This window comes from Gopherus evgoodei, chromosome 9 (genome assembly GCF_007399415.2).
Source record: "Gopherus evgoodei ecotype Sinaloan lineage chromosome 9, rGopEvg1_v1.p, whole genome shotgun sequence".
Lineage (NCBI taxonomy): Eukaryota > Metazoa > Chordata > Testudines > Testudinidae > Gopherus > Gopherus evgoodei.
This window is the reverse complement of record NC_044330.1, coordinates 163,892-187,103: the sequence shown is the minus strand read 5'-3', so window position 1 is coordinate 187,103 and position 23,212 is coordinate 163,892. Positions and strand designations below refer to the sequence as shown.

General features: G+C 44.3%; 1 protein-coding gene across 2 annotated transcripts; it reads left to right on the top strand.

Annotated features, from left to right (window-relative positions):
* Window positions 1-466: 466 nt before the first annotated feature.
* Window positions 467-20,807, top strand: PIGZ (phosphatidylinositol glycan anchor biosynthesis class Z). Of its 2 annotated transcripts, none has more exons than XM_030576258.1 (3): window positions 467-495; window positions 11,324-11,542; window positions 16,352-20,807. In XM_030576258.1, exons 2-3 carry the CDS (start codon window positions 11,353-11,355, stop codon window positions 17,950-17,952), a joined length of 1,791 nt encoding a protein of 596 aa, XP_030432118.1. In that variant the 5' UTR covers window positions 467-495; window positions 11,324-11,352; the 3' UTR covers window positions 17,953-20,807. The 2 variants fall into 2 exon arrangements, with proteins under 2 accessions (XP_030432118.1, XP_030432119.1); XM_030576259.1 differs by lacking the exon at window positions 467-495 and adding an exon at window positions 5,975-6,055.
* Window positions 20,808-23,212: the final 2,405 nt, after the last annotated feature.

The window sequence follows — 23,212 nt, the reverse complement described above, 5'->3', positions numbered from 1 at the left end:
TCTATACTGCTGGTCAGTTACTTCTGGAAGGTGGTACGTGTAGGGGACCCCGGAAGACATTGTTACGGTTTAAGCTAGGGCCTACGCTTTCTCAAGGAGAGGTTATTAGCGGACAGAAGTTGCTAGCAGCTGCTGCTTCTAACCGGTTAAAACTGCCCTGTGTGGGAAGCCTCGGTGTTTTGGGGAACTGCAGAAAGTCTGCAGAAAGTCCCTGGCCTGAGGCCAGGGGAGGCGGCCATTGCTGATGGAAAGTTCCTTATTGCATATGTAAAGGCTAGTTTGCATGCTATTAGCATGATGTTATAATTGCTAAGGGCTAGAGCTTGCACATCAAACTTCGCACCTTACGGAGCTGTTCGGACGTTGGACTCCCCAAGCCAGTGGCAGCAACGCGTGGAGTTCCCATTGCGGGTGTGTCACTTAACCTTCATTAAAGCCAATTAATTCACCTGTGTGTGTGGGCCTCATCCTTGCAGAGCATCCAGGCACGCAACAGTACGTATTTTGTAACTTCTGCAAGCAGCCTGCGTTTGCTAACCCAACCCCATCTCTACCCCGCTTCTTCTGTTTTCTGCTTGCTGTTTTATTATGGTTAGCTTTGTTTTTATAGCCTGTTTTATTGCCTCGTCTCTACTCCCCTTCTTCTGTTCCCTGCCTGCTGTTTCACTCTGTGTATAAGGAAAACAGTTAGTTTTGCTTTTACAGTTTGTTCTTTTGCCTTGCTTCCCCTTTTTGTATAAAAAAGTGCATGATTTAAGTAGATAAGAATTATAGTTAACAAGTTGCTTTCCCTGACCCAAATTGTAACCTCTTCCCGTCACTAAAATAAACACAGCCATTTGGCTTTAAATTTTATTTTATTGTGTCTTGTTGTTCCTTCCCCATTAAAAAAATCACTTTGTTAGGCCTGAATAAAGATATAGCAGACAAAACCAGGTATGCCAACCTGACCAAAGTCAGGCTAACAGAGGTTTGTGGGTAATTCCTGAGTGGAAAACACTGAGAAGCAGCAGCATGTCTCACAAGCGCTGGGAAAAAGTGAGATAAGAGAGAAGCTGCATTCCTGGCATAGTACCAGATGTGCTGTGTTGGGAGCAGCTCGTTGGAAGAACTGATAAGAGCCCTAGTTTCCCAGCCTCCTTGTCTTCACTCCCTGGTTTTGTTCTTTGTTTGTTTTTAACTCCCCTACATTTTTAATACCATTCAAAACAGCTTTTAAAAATCCATCCAACGTTGTCTTTTGAGCTAGATTATTGGGATTCCAATTAGGGTCAGTAATTAGCCAAGGTGCATTCAAATAAGCTGCAGATTTTTCTTTTACTTTTTGTCTTTCATCTTTTGTCATGAGAGTATTTAATAACTGATTTATATTTGCCCAAGTGGGCACATGAGTGAAAAAGATTGTGCAGAACATTCTTTCCACTGCCTCAGGATTGTCTCATAAGTGAGGCATAGTGCACTGCCAGTTAAACAAATCTGAAATTGCAAACAGGGTATTGGTAAAACCATCTCATGTTCCCCAGCAACCAGTAGAACCAGATAAGTTCTCAACGAGGCTTGTAATATCAGGGGTGTCTCAGAAACATTCTCCCTCATGGAGTTAAGTAACCTAGTGGGGGTCCACAAGGGCAAGGACGAGGGCTGCTGTAATATTGGGGGTGTTTGAAAAGCAGTCCCTGACCAAGTTTGCAAAAGGCTGGCTGGAAGCTGCACAGAGGGGGAGAGGCTGCCTGATTCCTCTGAAGATGAGGGAACATCACTCTGAGCTCCCCCTTGATTCTCCTCTGTCCCTGAACTGTCCCTAACCTGCTTTTGAATCCTTGCACTTCACCAGACGGGGAAGAACAGGAACAAAATTGTCCTCCTCCCGGTGTGGCTGTGGGGCATATGGTGGGGGATTTTTTTACAAGAGCTCTCCATACAAACAGCTTCAAAAGCTACCCGTGCCTCCATAGGTTTATAATTATACCATACAAACAAGTAATCCATTTGTCCCGGCCTAAGATCAACCAAAATATCCCTTAAGGAGTTCATCCTATCTGTGGAAAAGATTTCACCCTCCGGCCAGTCTCTAGTCGGGGACAAATGAAAGGTAAATGATGGCCATTGGATTCAACACAGATTTTTCATCTTAAATTTAAATAGACCTTTAACTAGTCTCAGAAATCTTTTTCCAATCTCTAAGTATCAGAGACAACGGGGCATCCCCCGGGCACTTACTGCCAACTTGTCCCATTTTAATGAAGGGACTCTAACCCCTCTTTCTAAAGGGACTCTATCCCCTCTTTCTAAAGGGTCGAGGTAAAGGGACTCTAACCACCACCTCCCCGCGTCGAGCGCTCGCTTACCTCTCCAGGGACTCGAATACCTGGACTGGGACTCAAACCCAGGCTGGGACTCTAACCCAGACAACTTGGATCCTGCGCAAACCTGGATTGGGACTCTAACCCAGACCTAAGTTGTCAGGGACTCTAACCCCGGCAACCTGGACCCTACTCAACGGGTAGGTGGACATTGCTGGATTTCTACGAGCTTCAGCTGGTTCACAGAACATGCCTTATCGCCAACGCAGAGATCAGATCACCAGGCAAGGCTCCTCTAAACAGGAGTATGCGCGCTGCATTGCCTCAGAGTCCGATCCCCTGCCGGAGAGTCAGACAGGTCCCGGCGGAGTCGCCAAAGATGTCAGGGACTCTAACCCAGATAGCAAAGTTCGTTGTCTAATCGCGAGAGAGACAGGCAACACCAGCAAGGTCCGATCAAAAGCTCTTTATTGACAAGTGCACGCATCAATAGAGAGCAGCTCGTCTCCCGAGGGAACCAGCCCGCTCTTTACATCTTAGTATAAGACTATATAGACAGTTTCGTCACGTCATAAATTATTCACTGGAGCAACCCACCCCCTTCTTCTAACAACTAGAAACTAAACACCTTTAGTATACATGCATGCCTAAAGTTAGAAATGTAGGGGAGTTAAAAACAAACAAAGAACAAAACCAGGGAGTGAAGACAAGGAGGCTGGGAAACTAGGGCTCTTATCAGTTCTTCCAACGAGCTGCTCCCAACACAGCACATCTGGTACTATGCCAGGAATGCAGCTTCTCTCTTATCTCACTTTTTCCCAGCGCTTGTGAGACATGCTGCTGCTTCTCAGTGTTTTCCACTCAGGAATTACCCACAAACCTCTGTTAGCCTGACTTTGGTCAGGTTGGCATACCTGGTTTTGTCTGCTATATCTTTATTCAGGCCTAACAACTTGAACCTTATGTGTCGCAGACATGCTGACACATTCTAAGAATTTTAATAGTTTGCTGAGCCATGATGCCCCTTGACAAAAGCCATATTTGTCTCTTCCCCAACAATACCTGTTTATCTATGTGTCTGATAATTCCGTCAGATTGATAATTCTGTCCTTTACTATACTTTCAACCAATTTGCCTGGTACTGAAATTACACTTACTGCCTTATAATTGTCAGGATCACCTCTGGATTTTTAAAAATTGGCATAACAGTAGCTATCCTCCAGTCATCTGGTAGGTTACATACCACAGTTAGTAGTTCTGCAATTTCATATTTGAGTTCCTTTAGGAATCTTAGGTGAATACCATCTGGTCTTGATGACTTATTACTGTTTATCAATTTGTTCTAAACCTCCTCTAACAACACCTCAATGTGGGACAGGTCCTCGGATTTGTCACCTAAAAATAATGGCTCAGGTGTGGAATTTCTCTCACATCCTCTGCAGTTAAGACAGATGCAGAGAAGTCTGTGATGGCCTTGTCTTCCTTGAGTTGTCCAGTAGTCCAGTGGCCCCACCACAGGCACCAACTTTTCCCAGCACCGATGCGTGCTCATGCCCCCTCCACCCTGACTCCACCACTTAACAGCAGGATACCGAGGGAGGAAAAATAACTTTTGAAGTGGTAAGAGAATGGCCTATTACAGACAGTTGACAAGAAGGTGTGAGTAACAGTAGGGAGAAATTAGTATTGGGGAAAGTTTAGGTTTTGTAATGACCCAATCACTCCCAGTCTTTATTAAGGCCTAATCTGATGGTATCCAGTTTGCAAATTAATTCCAGTTCTGCAGCTTCATGTTGGAGTCTATTTTTGAAGTTTTTTTCTTGAAGAATTGCCACTTCTATTGAGCGACCAGAGAGACTGAAGTGTTCTTCTACTGGTTTTTTTAATGTTACGATTCCTGATGTCAGATTTGTGTTCATTTATTCTTTCGCATAGAGACTGTCTGGTCTGGCCAATGTACATGGCAGAGGGGCATTGCTGGCGTATATCCCATTGGTAGACTGACCTCACACTTGGTAAAGGAACTCCTATCCTTTCATGTATTTATACCTGCTCCTATATTTTTCACTCCACACATCTGATGAAGTGGGTTCTAGCCCACGAAAGCTTATGCCCAAATAAATTTGTTAGTCTCTTAAAGTGCCACAAGGATTCCTTGTTCTTTTTGCTAATACAGACTAACACGGCTACCACTCTAAAAGTATAAGATAGTAACTGTAGACCCCAAAACAGAAAGGCCCATGCTTTGAGAGATTGCTGTTTCAAAGATTTAGATGTGACAAAACTCACTGGGAAATGGTAGTAGTAATAATTTAGAGAGGTTTCTGAATTATTTGATTTACTTGCACGTTGTGAGCATTGTAGAATAAATGAGTCCTTAGGACTAGAATGAGGAAAGGGTGGTAACTAGGCAAATAGGGATGAGGAAGGCATTCCATGTGTAAAAAAAATGTAAGTGAACAGTACACTTGTAGGGTGTGGAGACTGACACTGTTGGTATAGTATTGATCTAAGATTGAGGGTTTGAGGTGTGAGCCAGGGTTGAGTGTGGCAGGGCCCTGAAGGTGAGAATAATTTTAAGCCTGATGCAGTGGGCAAGGGGAAACCAGTGGATGGATTCAAAGAGGTGACTAACTTGTTAGACTGAAGGACAAGGAATTATCAGGCATAGTATGGATCACTTTGAGGGTGGTGAAGCAGATGTTGGTGAGGCTGAAAAAGAGAATGCTGCAGTAATCATCTATACACATTCAGAAAGATACAGAAATGCATGCTCAGTGTTGGTACCCTCCTGTGTATATGCAGATATGTAGTAACCTTGCTGATCAAATGTCAGCCACGGGTCAGTAGCTCAGCAAATCAGTACTACTGAATGCAAGCTGCTTCCTTGTACTCCAGAATCTCAGCTACTACTGTAAAAGAAATTGTCTCCAGCGCTCCTCGTTGCAAGAAACCCGCAGCCACCACCAAACGTGAGCTGAGGATACGTGATGCAGTGATTTGCACCTCAGTCGGCGGCTCGGAGCGGCCCCGTTCCTCGCCCTAGGGCTATTGACTCTGCAACTGAATGGCAATGTAAACCGCCAGCGCTGTCAGCCGGTCAGTGCAGATCGGAGCGCAGCACAGGGCCCTGGGGAAGCTACTGTGAAGACAGGCGTCGGGAACGACTCACTCGTGGGAAGAGTGAGACCTTGTCCCTGCTTCCCTCTGCTCCCGACTCCGCTCCAGCGCGCGGTCCCTACCCCGGCGGAATCCCTCCCTCCACGGCTGCAGGCTGGGCCGCACCCGCACAAGACGCAGTCGGGGACATGAAAGCTCCGCGCGCCCCGGGCTAGTGGGGGCTGGGCGGAGAGCACCCAAGGGCAGGGGAGCCAAAGGCGGCGCGAGGTGGACAGAGGGGTCTGGAGACATTTACCAAGCGCGTGGGCGGGCTGTCGGAGGCCCTGCTCTCTATGGCTGCTCCCAGTGGCTTGTCTGGCCCGCGATTCCAGTTGCCTCACTAGCCTGGGAGGACCCAATACTCGCGCCGGCCCTGTGGCGGGAGAGGAAACGAGCTTATTTCCTCAGAGTCGAGAAGCGGCGGCCACAATCGAAAGCATAACCACACCAGAAACAACCTCGCCTACAGTCCCGCCGGCGACTTCCTTCCACCCGGAGCTCATTTACACGGACACAGGCGGAGTATCCCCTCGGCGCCTAATTGGTTCCCAGGTGTGCAGGCTACGCCCCGCCCCGTGGACACGCCCCCACAGGTTAGACTCGTCTCTCAAAGCCGCTGTCGCGCGCCTTCCATAGGGCAGCCACTTGCTGCCACAGGTGATGCGATTTAGAGCCGCGGACTCCGAAAGGCACCTGCCCTGGGCTGTATGGGGCTGGCATGGTGGTTGCATTGCCCCGCGTGCAGACAGGGTCCCTGAGCTGGGTGTTTGGATGCTGTGGCATCATATATTTCTGTTGCTCAAGTCTGCTTTCCATTAGCAACTGCCTCATCTCTCACACCTCATGACTGTGAATAGTCCAAACCCATTTATACATGGTGCTTCAGCTGGGCTAACTGCCCAAAGCTGAGTGAAATTGGGGGGGAGATCATATAGCAAATTTGATGAAAACTGGAAGTAGGTTAAATAGAGTTTATTGGGGTGCTGGAACAATTTTTATAAGAGGGGGTGCTGGTGGAAACTATGTATTTGGTGTTTGTTATTACTACTTCAAGCCAGGGGATGCAGCAGCACCCTTAGTTCCAGCACCACTGAGATTGTCAAAAAGCCACAATTCCAAATCAGGCCAACTTTGGTTAAAAGCCCATAGTGGTTAAAAAGCAACAGAAAGGTGTAACCCCCACACCTCCTGGGTGTGGTGTTCTGTTCCCATCAAGTGGCACCAAGACCACTTAGAGAGAAATGCTCCAGAGATCCCAGGTTTCATCCTGCCCACCCTCCCCCCGATGATTGGGATCTGTTGGTGTTACAAGTGGGGGCTTGTCTGGGATTTCAACTGGGCAGGCTTTGAAGTTTAGGACGTGCTTCCTCAGCTAGGGGAAGACCACAGAGTCTAGTGAGGTACGAAGGCACCCCGGCAGGTTTATTGTCAAACAAAGCACAGTAGTTTCCTTTAGACTCTACAGGATATACTACAAATATGTGCCCCCTGGCAGTGGACACAGCTTAGGCAGTGGCAGGACACTCCACTGCCTCCTAGGCTGGATGATGTGCACTTCCAGACCTATTCTTATACAGATGCAGAACAAATTACTCATCCCTCCTGATGTATTGAGGTGCAGCCCCTTTACTCATTAGGGTGCTGCTTCTCCTGTTACATGTTGGTTCAAACAAATCTATCCATCATGTTGTCCTTTTGACCCTGTCTTTAAGATGCACCTGCCTGTTCCTTGTTATCTCTGTGGAGTGTTCTGATGCCATCTTGGCACAAGTTCCTCTTATTAGCACTTATGTGTGGATGCACCTGCTTCTAGCAACCCTCTTCTTGCCAACTTCTGTGAGTGGGGCCTGCCTCTCGCTCACAGCCCAGCTTTTGCTCAGCAATGCCTGGAAGTACTTTGGTTCAGGATTCAGGCCTCAGACTGGGCCTCTGACATAAGAGTTTATGTTTCATGGCTTCATCTTACTACAGGTGTGACATTCCCCTCTGGTTTTGTCTGGACCGATGATCTGCTAGGTCACTCCAATCCTTGACTCGTGAAGCCAGCCTTACGCTGCACTGCTGTGAGAACCCCCATTCCTGGGCTGTTCACGCACAGCCTTTGGCATGTAAGCTGCTCCCAGCTACTTGCAACCGAATGACACTAGCCAATATCTCTGGTCCCCGACACAACCCTAGGAACCTCCGTCTTGCAGTGTCCAGTTATACCTGCTGGACGCTGCAAGCTTATATAAGTTCGTCAAAGAAATTGATATGTTATCCCAAGGGGAGTCTCTGATGTACTTCAAACCAAACACACTGCTTCAGGTAGAATAAACAAACAGATTTATTAACTATAAAGATAGATTTTAAGTGCTTATAAGTCAAAACAGAACAAGTCAGATTTGGTCAAATGAAATAAAAGCAAAATGCATTCTAAGCTGATCTTAATACTTTCAATGTCCTTACAAACTTAGATGTGTCTCACCACAGGAAAAACAACAAGGAGTACTTGTGGCACCTTAGAGACTAATAAATTTATTTGGCCATAAGCTTTCGTGGGGTAAAACCCACTTCATCAGATGCATGGAGTGGAAAATACAGTAGGCAGGTATAAATACACAGTACATGAAAAGGTGGGAGTTCCCTTACCAAGTTGGGGGGTCAGTGCTAACGAGACAATTCAATTAAGGTGGAAGTGGGCTAGTTTCAACAGTGGACAAGAAGGGGTGAATACCAAGGGAGGAAAAGTCACTTTTGTAGTGCTAATGAGGCCAATGTAATCGAGGTGACCCATTTCAAACAGTTGACAAGAAGGTGTGAGTATCAGCAGAGGGAAATTAGTTTTTGTAGTGACCCATCCACTCCCAGCCTTTATTCAGGCCTAATTTGATGGTGTCCAGTTTGCAAATTAATTCCAGTTCTGCAGTTTCTCGTTGGAGTTTGTTTTTGAAGTTTTTTCTTGAAGAATTGCCACTTTTAAGTCTGTTATTGAGTGTCCAGGGAGACTGAAGTGTTCTCCTACTGGTTTTTGAATGTTGTAATTCTTGATGTCTGATTTGTGTCCATTTATATTTTGTGTAGAGACTGTCTGGTTTGGCCAATGTACATGGCAGAGAGGCATTGCTGGCACATGATGGCATAGATCACATTGGTAGATGTGCAGGTGAACAAGCCCCTGATGGTTTGCCTAATGTGGTTATGTCCTATGATGGTGTCCCTTGACTAGATATGCAGACAGAGTTGGCAACGGGGTTTGTTGCAGGGAGTGTTTCCTGGGTTAGTGTTTTTGTTATGTGGTGTGCAGTTGCTGGTGAGTATTTGCTTGAGGTTGGGTGGCTGTCTGTAAGCGAGGACAGGCTTACCACCACAGGCTGACGGCTCTTCAACCAGGGACTCCCCTTTGATCGGTGCTTCAGTTGCTTGGTGGTGGTGGTGGTGGTGTCTGTAGATGTAGGTGGAAGAGAGAGAGCCAACCTGGCAAGTGTCGATCCCTTTTATCATGTCTTTTCTTCCTTCTTGGCTTTGCCCCCCCTCTTCAGAGTCAGGTGAGCATTACTGAGTCTCTCCAAGCAAGGTTCAGCAATTCCTGTGGTGTGACCTCATGCAGATGAGTTACTGCATTGTAGCTGCCTTGCTGGACAATGGCTGTTGATGGGTTGATTGACACCCCACCCAGGCATTGGTTACTTTCCTTGCTGTTGCTTCTGGGGAGCTAATATGTGGCTGATTTCCCAACTTACAGTGTGTTTTAATGACAACCATACTACACAATTCTCAAAACGTCATATGCATTAATGATATACATATATGGATAGAGAAATGACTTTCAGCAGATCATAACCTTTCTCCTGATACCTTGCAAGGCATGCTTTATACATCAGATCATGAGTAGATGAAAATGAGGAATACATAGGGTTACAGCATGCTCCCCAAGGTATAGAACAGTGGTTCCCAAACTTTTTGGCATCATATCCCCTTTTTAATTTTTGAGAAACCGTCATGCCCCCCACCTCTCCTTTGCCATCATCCAAACCCCACTGATCCTTGTCCCCTGACTGCGCCTTCTCGGGAACCCCACCACTGACCGCCCCCTCTCGAGACCCTATCCTGCCCCCCCTGCTCCTTGTCTCCTGACTGCTCCGACCCTTATCCCCCACACCCTGACAGGCTCCCCAGGACTCCCACACCTATCCAACCCCCCGTGCTCCCTGTCTCCTGACCGCCCTCTGAGAACCTTCACCCCATCCAACCTCTCCCTGTCCCCTGACTGCCCCCCGGGACCTCCTGCCCTTTATCCCCCACCCCCCGCTCCCCATCCCCTTATCAGGCTACTCAGAGCAGCAGGACTGGCTTATTGGAAAGCCTGGGAGGTGGGCGGGCACAAGCACCATCATCTCATCCGCGCATTGAGACCCTGCAGTTCTCCCTGTCTAACTGGCCCTGCGCTTGGAACTAGAAGCATTTCAGAGAATGCTACCATGGAGGTCCTGGAGTTCAGTCTCTTACCTAGCAGCCTAAATTTTACCTCCAGGACTTAGAAGACGCTAGAGCTAAAAGCTACAGAAATACTATAAAAGCAAAGATAGAATTTACTTAAAACTAACAATTAAGAACTAACAATGATGAACTAACAATGCACAAGCTGCCCTTGTATTGTCCCCCCTTAATCTACTCAACTTTCTCCAGCATTATTTTCGCACATAATTTAGGTGAAACATTAGACTTTAACTCAGAGTAAAGTCTTTTCATTCTAAAATCTCAATTTGGGGGCACGGGGTGTCACTTTTTATATAGGGGTCTTTCTGCTCTTTTGGTAATGACATCTGATCACACGGAGATGTCTTTGATTTGTGGCTAATCCAAACATGCATGTATACTGTTTGAGTGCTTTTGTTTGTGGATTCAAGGTATTTTACACGTATATTAGGAGGCCCAAATGGGTCTTAGAGCTGTACTTTGCTGTTGTGTAGGCAAGGTCTAAGAGTATCAAAGTGTCACTGTACCTTAAGAAATATAAACTGTCGTTGGAAACATACAAGCTATAAGTCATTTACATTTTTGTACTTTTCATTGTCTGTTTCTTTGTGAAAACTGATAAACATTTAATCTAATCTATCTATACTGAAAAAAATAAATGCTGTCCATTCATTCCTGTTGGGCTGTCCCTATACTCATATTGTACATGCTCTGATAGTTTTAAGTGGGTTGTATTAATTTTATTAGGAAATAATCTATTTTCACAGCTGAGCCAGGGGTGGCTCCAAGCCCCAGTACGCCAAGCACGTGCTTGGGGTGGCAAGCCGCGGGGGGCGCCCTGCCGGTCGCTGCAAGGGTGGCAGGCAGGCTGCCTTTGGCAGCTTGCCTGTGGAGGGTCCTCTGGTCCCTCGGCTTCGGAGGACCTCCTGCAGGCAAGTCGCCGAAGGCAGCCTGCCTGCCGTGCTTGGGACAGCAAAATTCCTAGAGCCACCCCTGAGCTGAGCACAGTAGGCAAGTCTGTAAAAATGCAGATACACTCTTTGAGCATGAAAATTGAGTAAAATGAGCTTGCAAATGGCTACTGGGGGCCTACAGTTGCTTCATGTTTTTAAGGAAAAAGGCATGATAGGTATATCCATATTTTTGTGTGTACATCCTGTATGCCCAGCTGTGAGAATGTGTCTATAAAGGCCAAATTCCACACTTGGCTGTGCAAGGTTGTCACCTATTCAAGGCCAATATTAGCCATAAACCTGTACATCAGAGGGGAGACTTTATCCCTAATTAGTTTTCATTCATACTTCCATCTACCTTTGCTTTATAGTTTTAGGAATGATTGATAATGTTTTGCTCTCTTTGATGGGCAAGACTTGTTCTTGTAATAAACCTTTTGTCCATTTCAGGGTCAAAGCTACTGATCCCATGGCAACTAATGTTTCTAATAGTCCAAGTCTGTGACTTTGCCCAGATGTCATTCAGTTCTGGCAAGTGGAGTGAACTTAGGATGTCAGCCAAGACCTTTTGGGGGATTCTTGCTCTGCTCCGAATTTTCTGGTGTCTTCTTCCTCAGACAGGTTACCTTCATCCTGATGAATTCTTCCAATCACCTGAGGTCATGGCAGGTAAATTTTGCTGCATTTGTGCATGGTTATTTTTTGAAACCCAGGTTATATTAATTCTCTACATTCTAGGGGTTTAAGCAGGAAACATTACATTATTTATATTAGCAGATGTAAAAAGGCAGCATTGTTGAGCAGTTGGCTGTCACACTGACAGGCAGTGTGACTCTGAGCAGGTAACTGAACCTCTCTGCTTCAGTTTTCCCACCTGTAACATTAGAATAATATAGTACTTGCTACCTCACCAGAACAATATACTCTGAGGCTAAAATCATTAATGTTTATAAAGTATGTAATTGTACAGCTGGATTCTGATTGGATTATTGTGCTATTCTGATTATGTGAGAATAGACACAAACACAACAGTCCACAGATGGCCCTCTGTACTGGTCTTCAATCTATAAACAGCAAATCTGCCTATTGCTTCTAAGGTCTGCAAAGTGGAGGATAGGATCTGGTCCAAGAGGTGAACTGCTTGATAATAGTGACCATAATGTAATTTAATTTAACATCCTTGTGGGGGGCAAAATGCCAAAGAAGCCCACCACTGTAGCATTTAACTTCAAAAATGGGAACTACATAAAAATGAGGAAGCTATTTAAACAGAAATCAAAAGGAATTGTCACAAGAATGAAATTCCAGGAAGCTGCATGGAAACTCTTTAAAAACACCATAAAAAGGGCTCAAATTAAATGTATACTCCAAATTTAAAAAAAAGGAGGACCAAAAGAAAATGCTTCCACGGCAAAACAACAGAATAAAAGAGGCAGTTAGAGGCAAAAGGGCATCGCTTAAAAATTGAAAGTCAAATCCTACTGAGGAAAATAGAAAGGACCACAAACTCTGGCAAGTCAAGTGTAAAAGTATAATTATGCAGGCCAAAAAAGAATCTGAAGAGCAATTAGCAAAAGACACACATAAACTAACAGACAAAAAAAAAATTAAATACATCACAAGCAGGAAACCTGCCAAACAATCAGTGGGGCCACTGGACAATCATAAGAACATAAGAACGGCCATACTGGTTCAGACCAAAGGTCCATCTAGCCCAGTATCCTGTCTACCGATAGTGACCAATGCCAGGTGCCCCAGAGGGAGTGGACCTAACAGGTAATGATCAAGTGATCTCTCTCCTGCCATCCATCTCCATCCTCTGACAAACAGACGCTAGGGACACCATTCCTTATCCATCCTGGCTAATAGCCATTAATGGATTTAACCACCATGAATTTATCCAGTTCTCTTTTAAACACTGTTATAGTCCTAGCCTTCACAACCTTCTCAGGTAAGGAGTTCCACAAGTTGACCGTATGCTGCATGAAGAAGAGCACTCAAGGAAGATATAGCCATTGCAGAGAAGCTAAATGAATTATTTGCATCTGTCTCTCCACTGAGAGGCTGTGGGAGAGATTCCCACATCTGAGCCATTCTTTTTAGGTGAAAGATATGAGGAACTGTCCCAGAGTGAGGTGTTAGAGGAGGTTTTGGAACAAATGGATAAATTAAACATTAATAAGTCACCAGGACCAAATGGTATTCATCTAAGAGTTCTGAATGAACTCACATATGTGACTGCAGAGCTACTAACTGTGCTATATAAACCAATTTCTTAAATCAGCTTCTGTACCAGATGATTGGAGGATAGCCAATGTGATGCCAATTTTTAAAAAAGGCCCCAAAGGCGATCCTGACTATTACAGATTGGTTAACCTAACTTCAGTATCAGGCAAATTGATTGAAACTATAGTGAAGAACAGAATTATAAGATGCATAGACGAACACAGTTTGTTGGGAAAGAGTCAGTATGGCTTATGTAAGGGAAATCGTGCCTCACCAATCTATTAGAATTCTTTGAGGGGTTCAACAAACACATGGAAAGGGGTGATGCAGTAGTGTAGTGGGGTGGCTGCCCCACTCTTGGGTAAAAGGGATTTAAAGCAGTAAAAGCAGCTGAGTGAGTAGCTGACCACAGGTGTGGCCAGCTCAATCAGGGCCCAGCTGGCCCTGATAAGAGGGCTGTGGGCCAGGAACTGTAGGAGTCTCACTCTAATCCTGGAGTGGGAAGGGCTAGCTGCTTGGGAGCAAGGTACTTGAAGCAGAGCAGGGCAAGGGCAAGGGCAAGGGCAAAGGCAAAGGGAGCTTATTGAAGGCCTATGAAGGTACTGGGGCTACAGAGGTGCAGCCTGGGAATAGGCAGAGGCAGCAGGTCCTAACCCCTTGCCAATGAGGTATGGCCATTACAGAGTGCAGTCTGCCCCAGTGAACGGGAGCTAGATGATGACTGGCAGTAGCCTCTGAGGCAAGGTGAGTTTAGAGGATTGGAGGTTCCCCTGGGAAGGGAGACCCAGAGTGTGGGGGTACTGCAGTGGGCAGAACCCTGAGGAAAGGGCACTGGGGTCCAGGAGGGACGTGGGGGCCAGTGGCATGTGAGACACCAGCCAGTAGGAGGTGCTCTGTATGCTGGAGAGCTAATTCACAGATGACCAGCAGGAGGCGCCATGCCAGTGAATCTTCACTTTGCCACAAGTAGATATAGTGCACTTGGACATTCAGAAAGCCTTTTACAAGATCCTTCACCAAATGCTATTAAGCAAAGTAAGCAGTCATGGGAAAAGAGGGAAAGTCATCTCATGGATTAGTTACTGGTTAAAAGACAGGAAACAAAGCATAGGAATAAGTGGTCAGTGTTTAGAATGGAGAGTGGTGAATAGCAGTGTCCTCCAGTGATCTGTACTGTTCAACATATTTATAAATGATCTTGATAAAGGAGTAAATAGTGAGGTGGCAAAGATTGCAGACGATACAGTATAGTTAAGTCTAAAGTAGACTGCAAAGAGTAACAATGGGGATCTCACAAAACTGGGTGTATGGGTAACAAAATGGCAAATGAAATTCAAAGTTGATAAATGCAAAGTAATGCACATTGGAAAATATAATCCCAACTCTAAAGACAAAATTATGTGATCTAAATTAGCAGTTACCACTTAAGAAAGAGATCTTGGAAGTCTTTGTGGATAGTTCTCTGAAAACATCAGCTTAATGTGCAGCGAAAGTCTAAAAAGCTAACAGAATGTGAGGAACCATTAGGAAAGGGATGGATAGTAAGATAGAAAAGATCACAGTGCCACCATATAAATCCATTTTATGCCCACACCTTTAATACAGTGTGCTGTTCTGGTTCCCCCCTCCGCCCCCCCATATCAAAAAAGATATATTGGAAATGGATAAGGTGAAGAGAAGGGCAACAAAAATGATTAGGTGTATGTAACAGCTTGCCAGAGAGATTAAAAAGACTGAATATTCAGCTGGGAAATGAGAAGACTAAGGGTGGGGAAGGAGTATGGTAGAAGTCCATAGAATTGTGAATGGTTTAGAGCAGGTGTAGGCAATTTATGGCACGCGTGCCGAAGGCAGCATGCGAGCTGATTTTCAGTGGTGCTCACGCTGCCCGGGTCCTGGCCACTGGTCCGGGGAGCTCTGCATTTTAGTCTAATTTTAAATGAAGATTCTTAAACATTTTAAAAACCTTATTTACTTTACATACAACAATAATTTAGTTATATATTATAGACCTATAGAAAGAGACTTCTAAAAACATTAAAATATATTCCTGGCACGCGAAACCTTAAATTACAGAGAATAAATGAAGACTCGGCACGCCACTTCTGAAAGGTTACCAACCCCTGGTCTAGAGAAAGTGAATAAGGAAGTGTTATTTACCCCTTCACATGACACAAGAACCTAATAAAATTAATAGGTAGGATGTGAAAAACAAACAAAAGGAAGTAATTCTTCACACAATGCACAGATATTGGGCTTGGTGCAGCAAATATTGAGTAAAATTCTATATACTTTGTTAAGAAAGTAGTCAGATTAGGTGATCACAGTGGTCCCTTAGGCCTTAAAAATCTCTGAATTCTTCAGGCTCTCTGTATGCAGAACACCTGTTGAAGCTAATGGATATTCTGCATGTTGCATGACTGTAGCATTGGAACCTAATTCTATTATCTAGGAATTGTAATTGATTAATAACAAAGCTATGTCTAGTATATTTATATAAATGGGCAGGTTGTTTGAAAATATTTTGAGAACCGAACTTTCCATTTGAACATTTTAAAATTAATAATACTTAGCCTTCATATAATATTTTTCATCTACAAAACCACTATACAAGTACCAACAAATCCTCACAACCCTCATGTAAGGTGGGTTCTGTATGTATTATAATTAAGGATATGATTTTTTATGGAGGTCATGGATTCTGTCACTTTAGCAGACCTCTGTGAGTTCTTCAGCTTCTGCTCTGGCTGCAGGAGCAGCCCCCACCGCAGGAACAGTGCTGGGGCTGGAACAGTGGCAGCCCTTAAGGCTGGAGCAGCGGCAGAGAGCTGGAGAGCCCCCAGGGCCAGAGCAGTAGCCAGGACTGGAGCAGCCCGAGCAGTCAGGGCTGAGTCAGTCCCCAGGGCTGGAGCAGCATCTGGAGCTAGAGCAGCCCCCATGGCTGGAGCAGGCCTTAAGCCTGAAGCGGCCCCCACAATCAGAGCAGCTGCCAGGGCTGGAGCAGCTCAGATGGTAGAAGTTTTTATTTTGGGCACAGGAAGATCTGATTTCTCTTTCTGTTCTCACCATGAAGTTCTAAATAGCCATGGTGGACAACATAATAACTACTCTGAAGTCCTAGATGGTTATAGTTTTGTTACAGTATTATTGTCCACTTAACTATGCTGCTTCTCACAGCAAACTGTATTTTTAATGCATGTATACTGGTCAATTTACCAAAACGTATCATCTGCTTTTCTTCTCCCTCCGCAGGAGATATTTTAGACCTACAAGTCTATTATCCCTGGGAATTCCTTTCCAATTCTCCTTGTAGAACAGTTGTGTTCCCATTAATTACATCTGGCATTACCTACTGGATGATCAAGTCTTTGCAACAGCTAGGCATGTGGTCAAATGGCATCAATAGCTACACCCTTCTTGTGTCACCTCGCCTTCTCCTCACCACCTTTTCTTTCATACTTGACTATAGCGTGTATCGGCTAGCTCCTTTCTGGGGTGCAGATCGGTGGAACGCCCTGGTTCTGCTTGCTGGGTCCTATGTCACACTAGTATTTTACACAAGAACATTTACTAACACACTTGAAGGACTTCTGTTTGCCCTGCTGATGGTACTAATATCTCCAAAAGCAGTTGGTTATGGAACAGACATCAGCCAGGCGAAACCTACCAGTAGCAGTCTCATAGGGATTATAACAGTTGCTGGGTTTTTCAACAGGCCAACTTTTCTGGCATTTGCTTTAATGCCACTGCTTTACTGGGCAGTTTTAAATGCCACTTCTCAGCACAGCATTAAAACTATTGCAAACCACCTCTTGAAGCTTGTTTCAAGCACAGCTTTCACTGCCATCATCTTCACAGCAGCTGATACGTTATATTTTACCTCCATTGGATCAGAGATTAGCCTATACAGCATTAAAAAGAATGGCCTGTTAAGCACCATAGCTCAAATAAATCAGAATGTAATAGTGACCCCTTTTAATTTTCTTCGCTATAATCTTAATCCCCATAATCTTGCACAGCATGGGATTCACCCAAGATTTACTCATTTTGCAGTCAATGGGATAATGCTCTTTGGGATCCTGCACATTCTGGCCATCAGTGTTGGTTTAAAAATGCTGAAAGTAAACATCCATCTATTATCATGGATCAGACTACATAATCATAGGCCACCTACAATGTTAATGCTTGCCAAGGGCAATCCAACATTATTATTATTCTATTTTGTTCCTTTGGCATTCCTTTCCCTATTCAACCACCAAGAACCTCGATTCCTCATTCCTCTTATTTTACCACTAGTCCTATTGATCACACCGCAGAATAGAACCCTGAAGTGGAAACCCATCATTATTATTTTCAATGTTCTTGGTGCCCTTTTGTTTGGGTGCTTACACCAGGGAGGGCTGATCCCATGCCTGTCTCATTTAGAACAGCTCATACATTCTACAGAGTCCCTGAACCATCCAGCACACTATATTCTACTCTTTGCTCACACCTATATGCCTCCCAGGTTTCTGCTCAGTATCAACAAGAGAGACCCATTAGTAGAAATAATTGATATGGCTGGAACTGAAGAAAACACCCTCTGCCAAACACTGGGACAATTAGCAAACAACATTGCCTGTGGGACTAGAGAGACTGATAAAGAAAGAACTTGTCATTTTTTTGTTATAACCCCTGGTACAGTCAGAACAACAATACAAAAATGTGGGGTTTTGTTCAAGAATGAGACGTTAATATTTCCACACTTGACAATGGAAGATCCACCACAAATATCCTTTCTATTCAGTGAAAAATGGAGAAGTCAGTTAGGACTATACATCCTTCAGATAGACAGAAATGAACAGAGCATTTAGTTATTAGAGGATTTATGTTTCACTTTTTAATTGTATTTCATTCTGGTGAAAGTTGCTGGATCAACAGTCCTGGAGATTGATGTTCTCTCCCTTTATTCACAGACATGAGTACAGCACAAACAGTGGGAGTGCAAACTTCCCCATATTGTCCCCCCCCCACTATTACCCTCACCAGTGTTCCTTAGCCCTGTTCTGGATGGATGCTATCTAAGTGTGAGGTCATTCAATCTCCAGCATTGTTTTTACACCAGGATAATTTTCCTGCTGGGAGAGGACTAAATCAGAGAAAAAAGGCTTAAGTTCTCTGCACAAAACTTTCCAGACGGTTTTGGGTCAGTTCTTCTCGTGTCAGGTATAATGTTTCATTTTTTTGATTTCTTTTATTATATCTCTTTGGATTATACTTTTTATTTATATGCCTTAATGCTACAGATAAGCATTCAGGACCTCCTCCCAGTAGTAACAGCAGGCTCTAGTCATGATATAGAATTCATCTTTATGAGCACCTCAGTTACAGGATTGTGCATGATCAGATATATCCTCTCAAGGGATTGTATCATGTCCTTGAAAAAGGAGTGGGATTAGTTTCATTGTCTAGTAATGTCTAATGTTTTATCACTAGCAAGTCAGATCCTAGGAATGGAAACCCCAGGTTCAAGTCCCAAACCAGCCACTGCTTAGTCTTACTGTTCATTTAGCTTTTCCTGCTACAGGGCCATTTATTTGTGGAAACAGTATATTTTAAATTGCCTTTCTGTTAGGAGTGGATCTGAACTTGAACCCTGGATCCACAGATCCCTGAACTACAGTGAGGGGAATTGCAGAAGTTGAACCAAGATCTGGATAGAAATTTCACACAGGTGACCCCCTTTGGATACAGGAGTTTCGTTCTGGGCATTATGGACAAACACTTCCAGACTTCGGGGAAATATTAATCCTGATCCAAATCTTGTATGTCAAGCCGTCTCTTTCAGATGAACCTGCCAGTGATAAATGGGTCCTGTTCAAATGCCAGTCATACTACACGAAGGGCATGGTACATACAGTTTCAGATCTTAAATGCCAATTTTACAAGCAGACCAAATAATGGACTATGAAGATAGTTTATGGGGCCAAGTTATAAAAGGAAATCAAGACCAAGTCCCAAAGAATTTATCATTGTTTGCCAGATTTCACAGAAGACAATGCCCGTGCTTGGCATTCTGATCAATGTAAATAGTTTTTGGTCTCTGCAAAGCACTTTATACTAGGGGAGAAAGCTGTTTTTCCTAACTGTGGAAATGCATGTAGGTTATGTGTGTTTGTTTGCTTTGCTGTTTTATGTAACATTAGAAGAAGTTATGAAAACACCTTGATACTGTACTGTATTTTTCAGGTTAATTCTATTGTTTTTTATGCTGCTACATGTTTCTGGAAAGAATCTTGTTCCATATGTTTTGTGTTATAGTTGGGTGGGGGTGTTGTACTAACTTTTCAGAACCATGTTTAATATTTCAGAACTTCCTTGGTGTTCATAGCAGAATTAAGTGAAGACTCTTAGTAAAGAACTGTACTTCTTTTCTATATCTTGGAATGTATATAACCTCCATCACCATAGTATCTGAAAGTCTTATGGCTCCCATTTGATGTAGTGAACTATTATTCTCCATGGTACACTGAAATCGTGTGGCTTTTCTATGGTCACAGAGGCAGCCTGTGGCAGATCCAAGAACAGAACGTGGCTCTCCTTAGTGCCAATCTATCTCCTTAATCTCAAACCCATCTTTCCTCTCTTACCAGGTAGATCTTTGCTGTTTATATGTGGGCCCGTATACCTTGCATATGTAAAATGCCTACTGACATCAAGTGGAGTTTTTAGGTGTGCAAAGGATGCAGGACATGCCTGTATGTGTGTCAGATTTAATCTTAGTTCAATAGCACTCTTCATCTTCAAGCATACAAAATGTTATACAAATTAAGTGTACACAGGAAATTCAGCTACTACTGTAATGGACCATGATTACTCTTCAGCACACAGCAACATTACACAAATTAAAAACAGGCAGTGAGAAATACCATCTCCAACTGAAACTGTATGGAGGGAAAGAAGGTTAATAGACCTTTGTATTATGATGTATTGCCCATTAAGATAGCAACATACTGTTTTATATAATTCTTTCAAATAACACATTCTGAGGGCTATTTTAATACTGACGTTTCTTTCTGCCCCCACCACAGCCAGGGACTTGCCTGGGCAAGTGATTTAATCTTTCTGTGACTCATTTTACCTATCTGTAAAGTGGGGTTAATACTTACCCCACCCAACATCTAAAGTTCTTTGAGATCTTCAGATGAAAGGGGCACTATAAATGCAAAGTATTACTATTGTATATAAGATGCCTGCTGTGACAGATATGGCAATTTACTGCAATATCTTTGGGAGATCTTACTGTATTAAGTATATGTAACATTGTGGGCCAGACACTGTATGTAATTCCATGGGGGTGGGTGAACACAGCTTCTCCAGGAACTAAGAACAGTGGGGGTGATTTGGAAAATTTACTTAGGTTGTAACCAGTGATGAGCTCCCAAAATCCTAAGGACCAGTTCCCTACCGGGTCCTCGGTGGCACTTAGGCAGCGGGGCAAGGTGTGTGTGTGGGGGTGTCTTCACTCGCTCTGCATTTTTGGCAGCATTTCAGTGACAGGTCCTTCACCCGGAGTGAGTGAAGACACCCCCTGGCCTCTGAAGTGCCGCCAAAGACCCAGTAGGGAACCACACCGTGAGTACAGTACAAACCCCACGTGCCTGTCTCCCTCCCCACCCATCTGACCCCAACTCACATCCTGCCCCCGACTGCCCGCCTCAGAACCCGCAAGTTTCTCCTCTCCCCCCACCTCTCCGGGGGTAGCAGCAGCAGTCCGGGGCTCCAGGGGCTATTTAAAGGGCAGGGGCTCCCAAGCTTCTACTGCCCCGGCCCTTTAAATAGCTGCCAGAGCCCTGGAGAAGTGACGGGGCTCCCATGGCTATTTAAAGGACGGAGCAGCAGAGGCAGCTGGAACCCTAGCCCTTTAAATAGCCCCCAGAGCCCCCCACTACCCCTGGGCTCTGGGGGGCTATTTAAAGGGCCCGCGGCTCCCCAGCTTCTACCGACCTGGTCCTTTAAATAGCTGCTGAAGCCCTGGAGTAGTAGCGGGGTTGTGGCAGCTATTTAAAGGGCTGGGGCGATAGAAGCAGTGGGAGCCCCGGACTTTTTAAATAGCCCCCAGAGCCCTGCAGCTCTACCCCCAGGGCTCCAGCAGTGGGGCTCTAGTGGCAATTTAAAGGGCCTGGGGCTCCAGCCCCTGCTGGGAGCCTCAGGGCCTTTAAACTGCCCCCTGGGGAAGCCGGGCCGCCCCTTTAGCAACTGGTTCTACACCGGCTTCTAAATTTAACAACCTGCTCTTGTGAACCGGCTCCAGCTCAACACTGGTTGTAACATCTCCAGAGTTACCACAACTAGGAGAGGCTCACATATATTGGTTCAAACTGGATTCTCTAGAGACCAACAGACAAAGAGTAGAGTTTTAGAGAAACAGCCTGAATTTAAACTGACTCGGGGCCTTCTTTCTGATCCAGCAAACTGATTGTGGGGAAAGAACAATTGCATTCTGCCAATAAATTGCATATCTTATTTTACGCTTTCATGCCTATTGTGGGGATAGTTATGACAATAAAAGAATTAAAGTTAGCTTAAGTCTGATTAAGAAAATAATATACACCTCTACCCTGATATAACGTGATATATATAACATGAATTTAGATATAACGCAGTAAAGCAGTGCTCCAGGGGGGTGGGGCTGCGTGCTCCGGTGGATCAAAGCAAGTTCGATAATGCGGTTTCACCTATAACGCGGTAAGGTTTTTTTGCTCCCGAGGACAGCATTATATCAGGGTAGAGGCCATGAGAATAAGTAGTATTACTTATTGCTTGTAGTGTTGGAAGGATGTTTGGTTCAAAAGGTAACCAATAAAATAAAGAGCTGCAGTAACAAACAAAAACTGTCTTAAAAGAAACAAGCTCAAACCTTCCCACCCTTCTGCTGATAAGCAAGGAGTGAGGAGGAGATAAGAAGGGAAGATCTTGGAAGAAGGAAAATAGCAAGGATAAACTGCTTCAAATGGGATTTTTGCTCAAAATAGCAAATTAGCTGAAGGATATAAAGAGAGCCATGAATCTGAAGGTTGTTTGTGAGACCCTGCCTGATCATGCTGGAGTGCACTAGGATTAGATGATTTTTACTTAGGTCTGGTGTGTCTTTAAGTAAGTATACTGATCAGATGTTTACAACTACTTTGTTACTGTAGTGGATGTAGTGACTGCTTATTTTTAGGTTGTTAGGCATGTTCAGAGCAATTGTATAAAATACCATTTGGCCTTTGGACTTAATAAAGGAATTATAGTTAAATTACTGTCTGGTGGTCTCCTATATTATTAATTTCAAATATTATTGATAATTCCAACACATATTCTGGAAGATTGTGCAATGGGCACATGTTTATCTAGACTCTAGCACAATGTTACCCCAACAATGTTTTGCATATTTGAGAGGGAGGAAAAAAGGTATTGTGACGGGTTCGGTCAGAGACCCCCTTGGGACTGTCACTTGATTTACTGAAACTACCTCTGAACCTCCATACCAGCTGGGTACTCCAGAACCCTGCCCTGTTGAGCCAGACATACTAGCCAGCTTCAACACAGACCCAGGTCTGGTCCACACCCCAAAGCTGCAGACTTTAACCAAAAACTGCTCAGCAGGTCATCCCTCTCCAGCACCCAGACACCCAGCACCCAAATGGGATCCAAACCTCAAATCCATTTAAAGCTTATACAGGGTAAACTCATGAATTGTCCATGCTCTATAACGCTGATAGAGAGATATGGCCAGCTGTTTGCTCCCCCAGGTATTAATCATTCTGGGTTTGTTAATAAACAAAAGTGATTTTATTAAGTATAAAAAGTAGGATTTAAGTGGTTTCAAGTAATGACAGAGCAAAGTAAGTTACCAAGGAAAATAAAACAATAAAACACGCAAGTCCAAGCCTAATATATTAAGAAACTGAATATATGTAATTATCACCTTCAGAGATGTTCCAATAAGCTTCTTTAACAGACTAGACTCCTTCCTAGTCTGGGCCCAATCCTTTCCCCAGTACAGTCCTTGTTCCAGCTCAGGTGGTAGCTAGGGGATTTCTCATGACTGGACGCCTTTGTTCTGTTCCACCCCCTTTTATATCTTTG

Bases quoted from the DNA above. Each gene is read 5' to 3' on its own strand.
- PIGZ (XM_030576258.1), top strand. From the start codon at position 11,353: ATGTTTCTAATAGTCCAAGTCTGTGACTTTGCCCAGATGTCATTCAGT. The intron at 11,543-16,351 runs GTAAATTTTGCT...CTCCCTCCGCAG, and splicing joins ATCACCTGAGGTCATGGCAG to GAGATATTTTAGACCTACAA.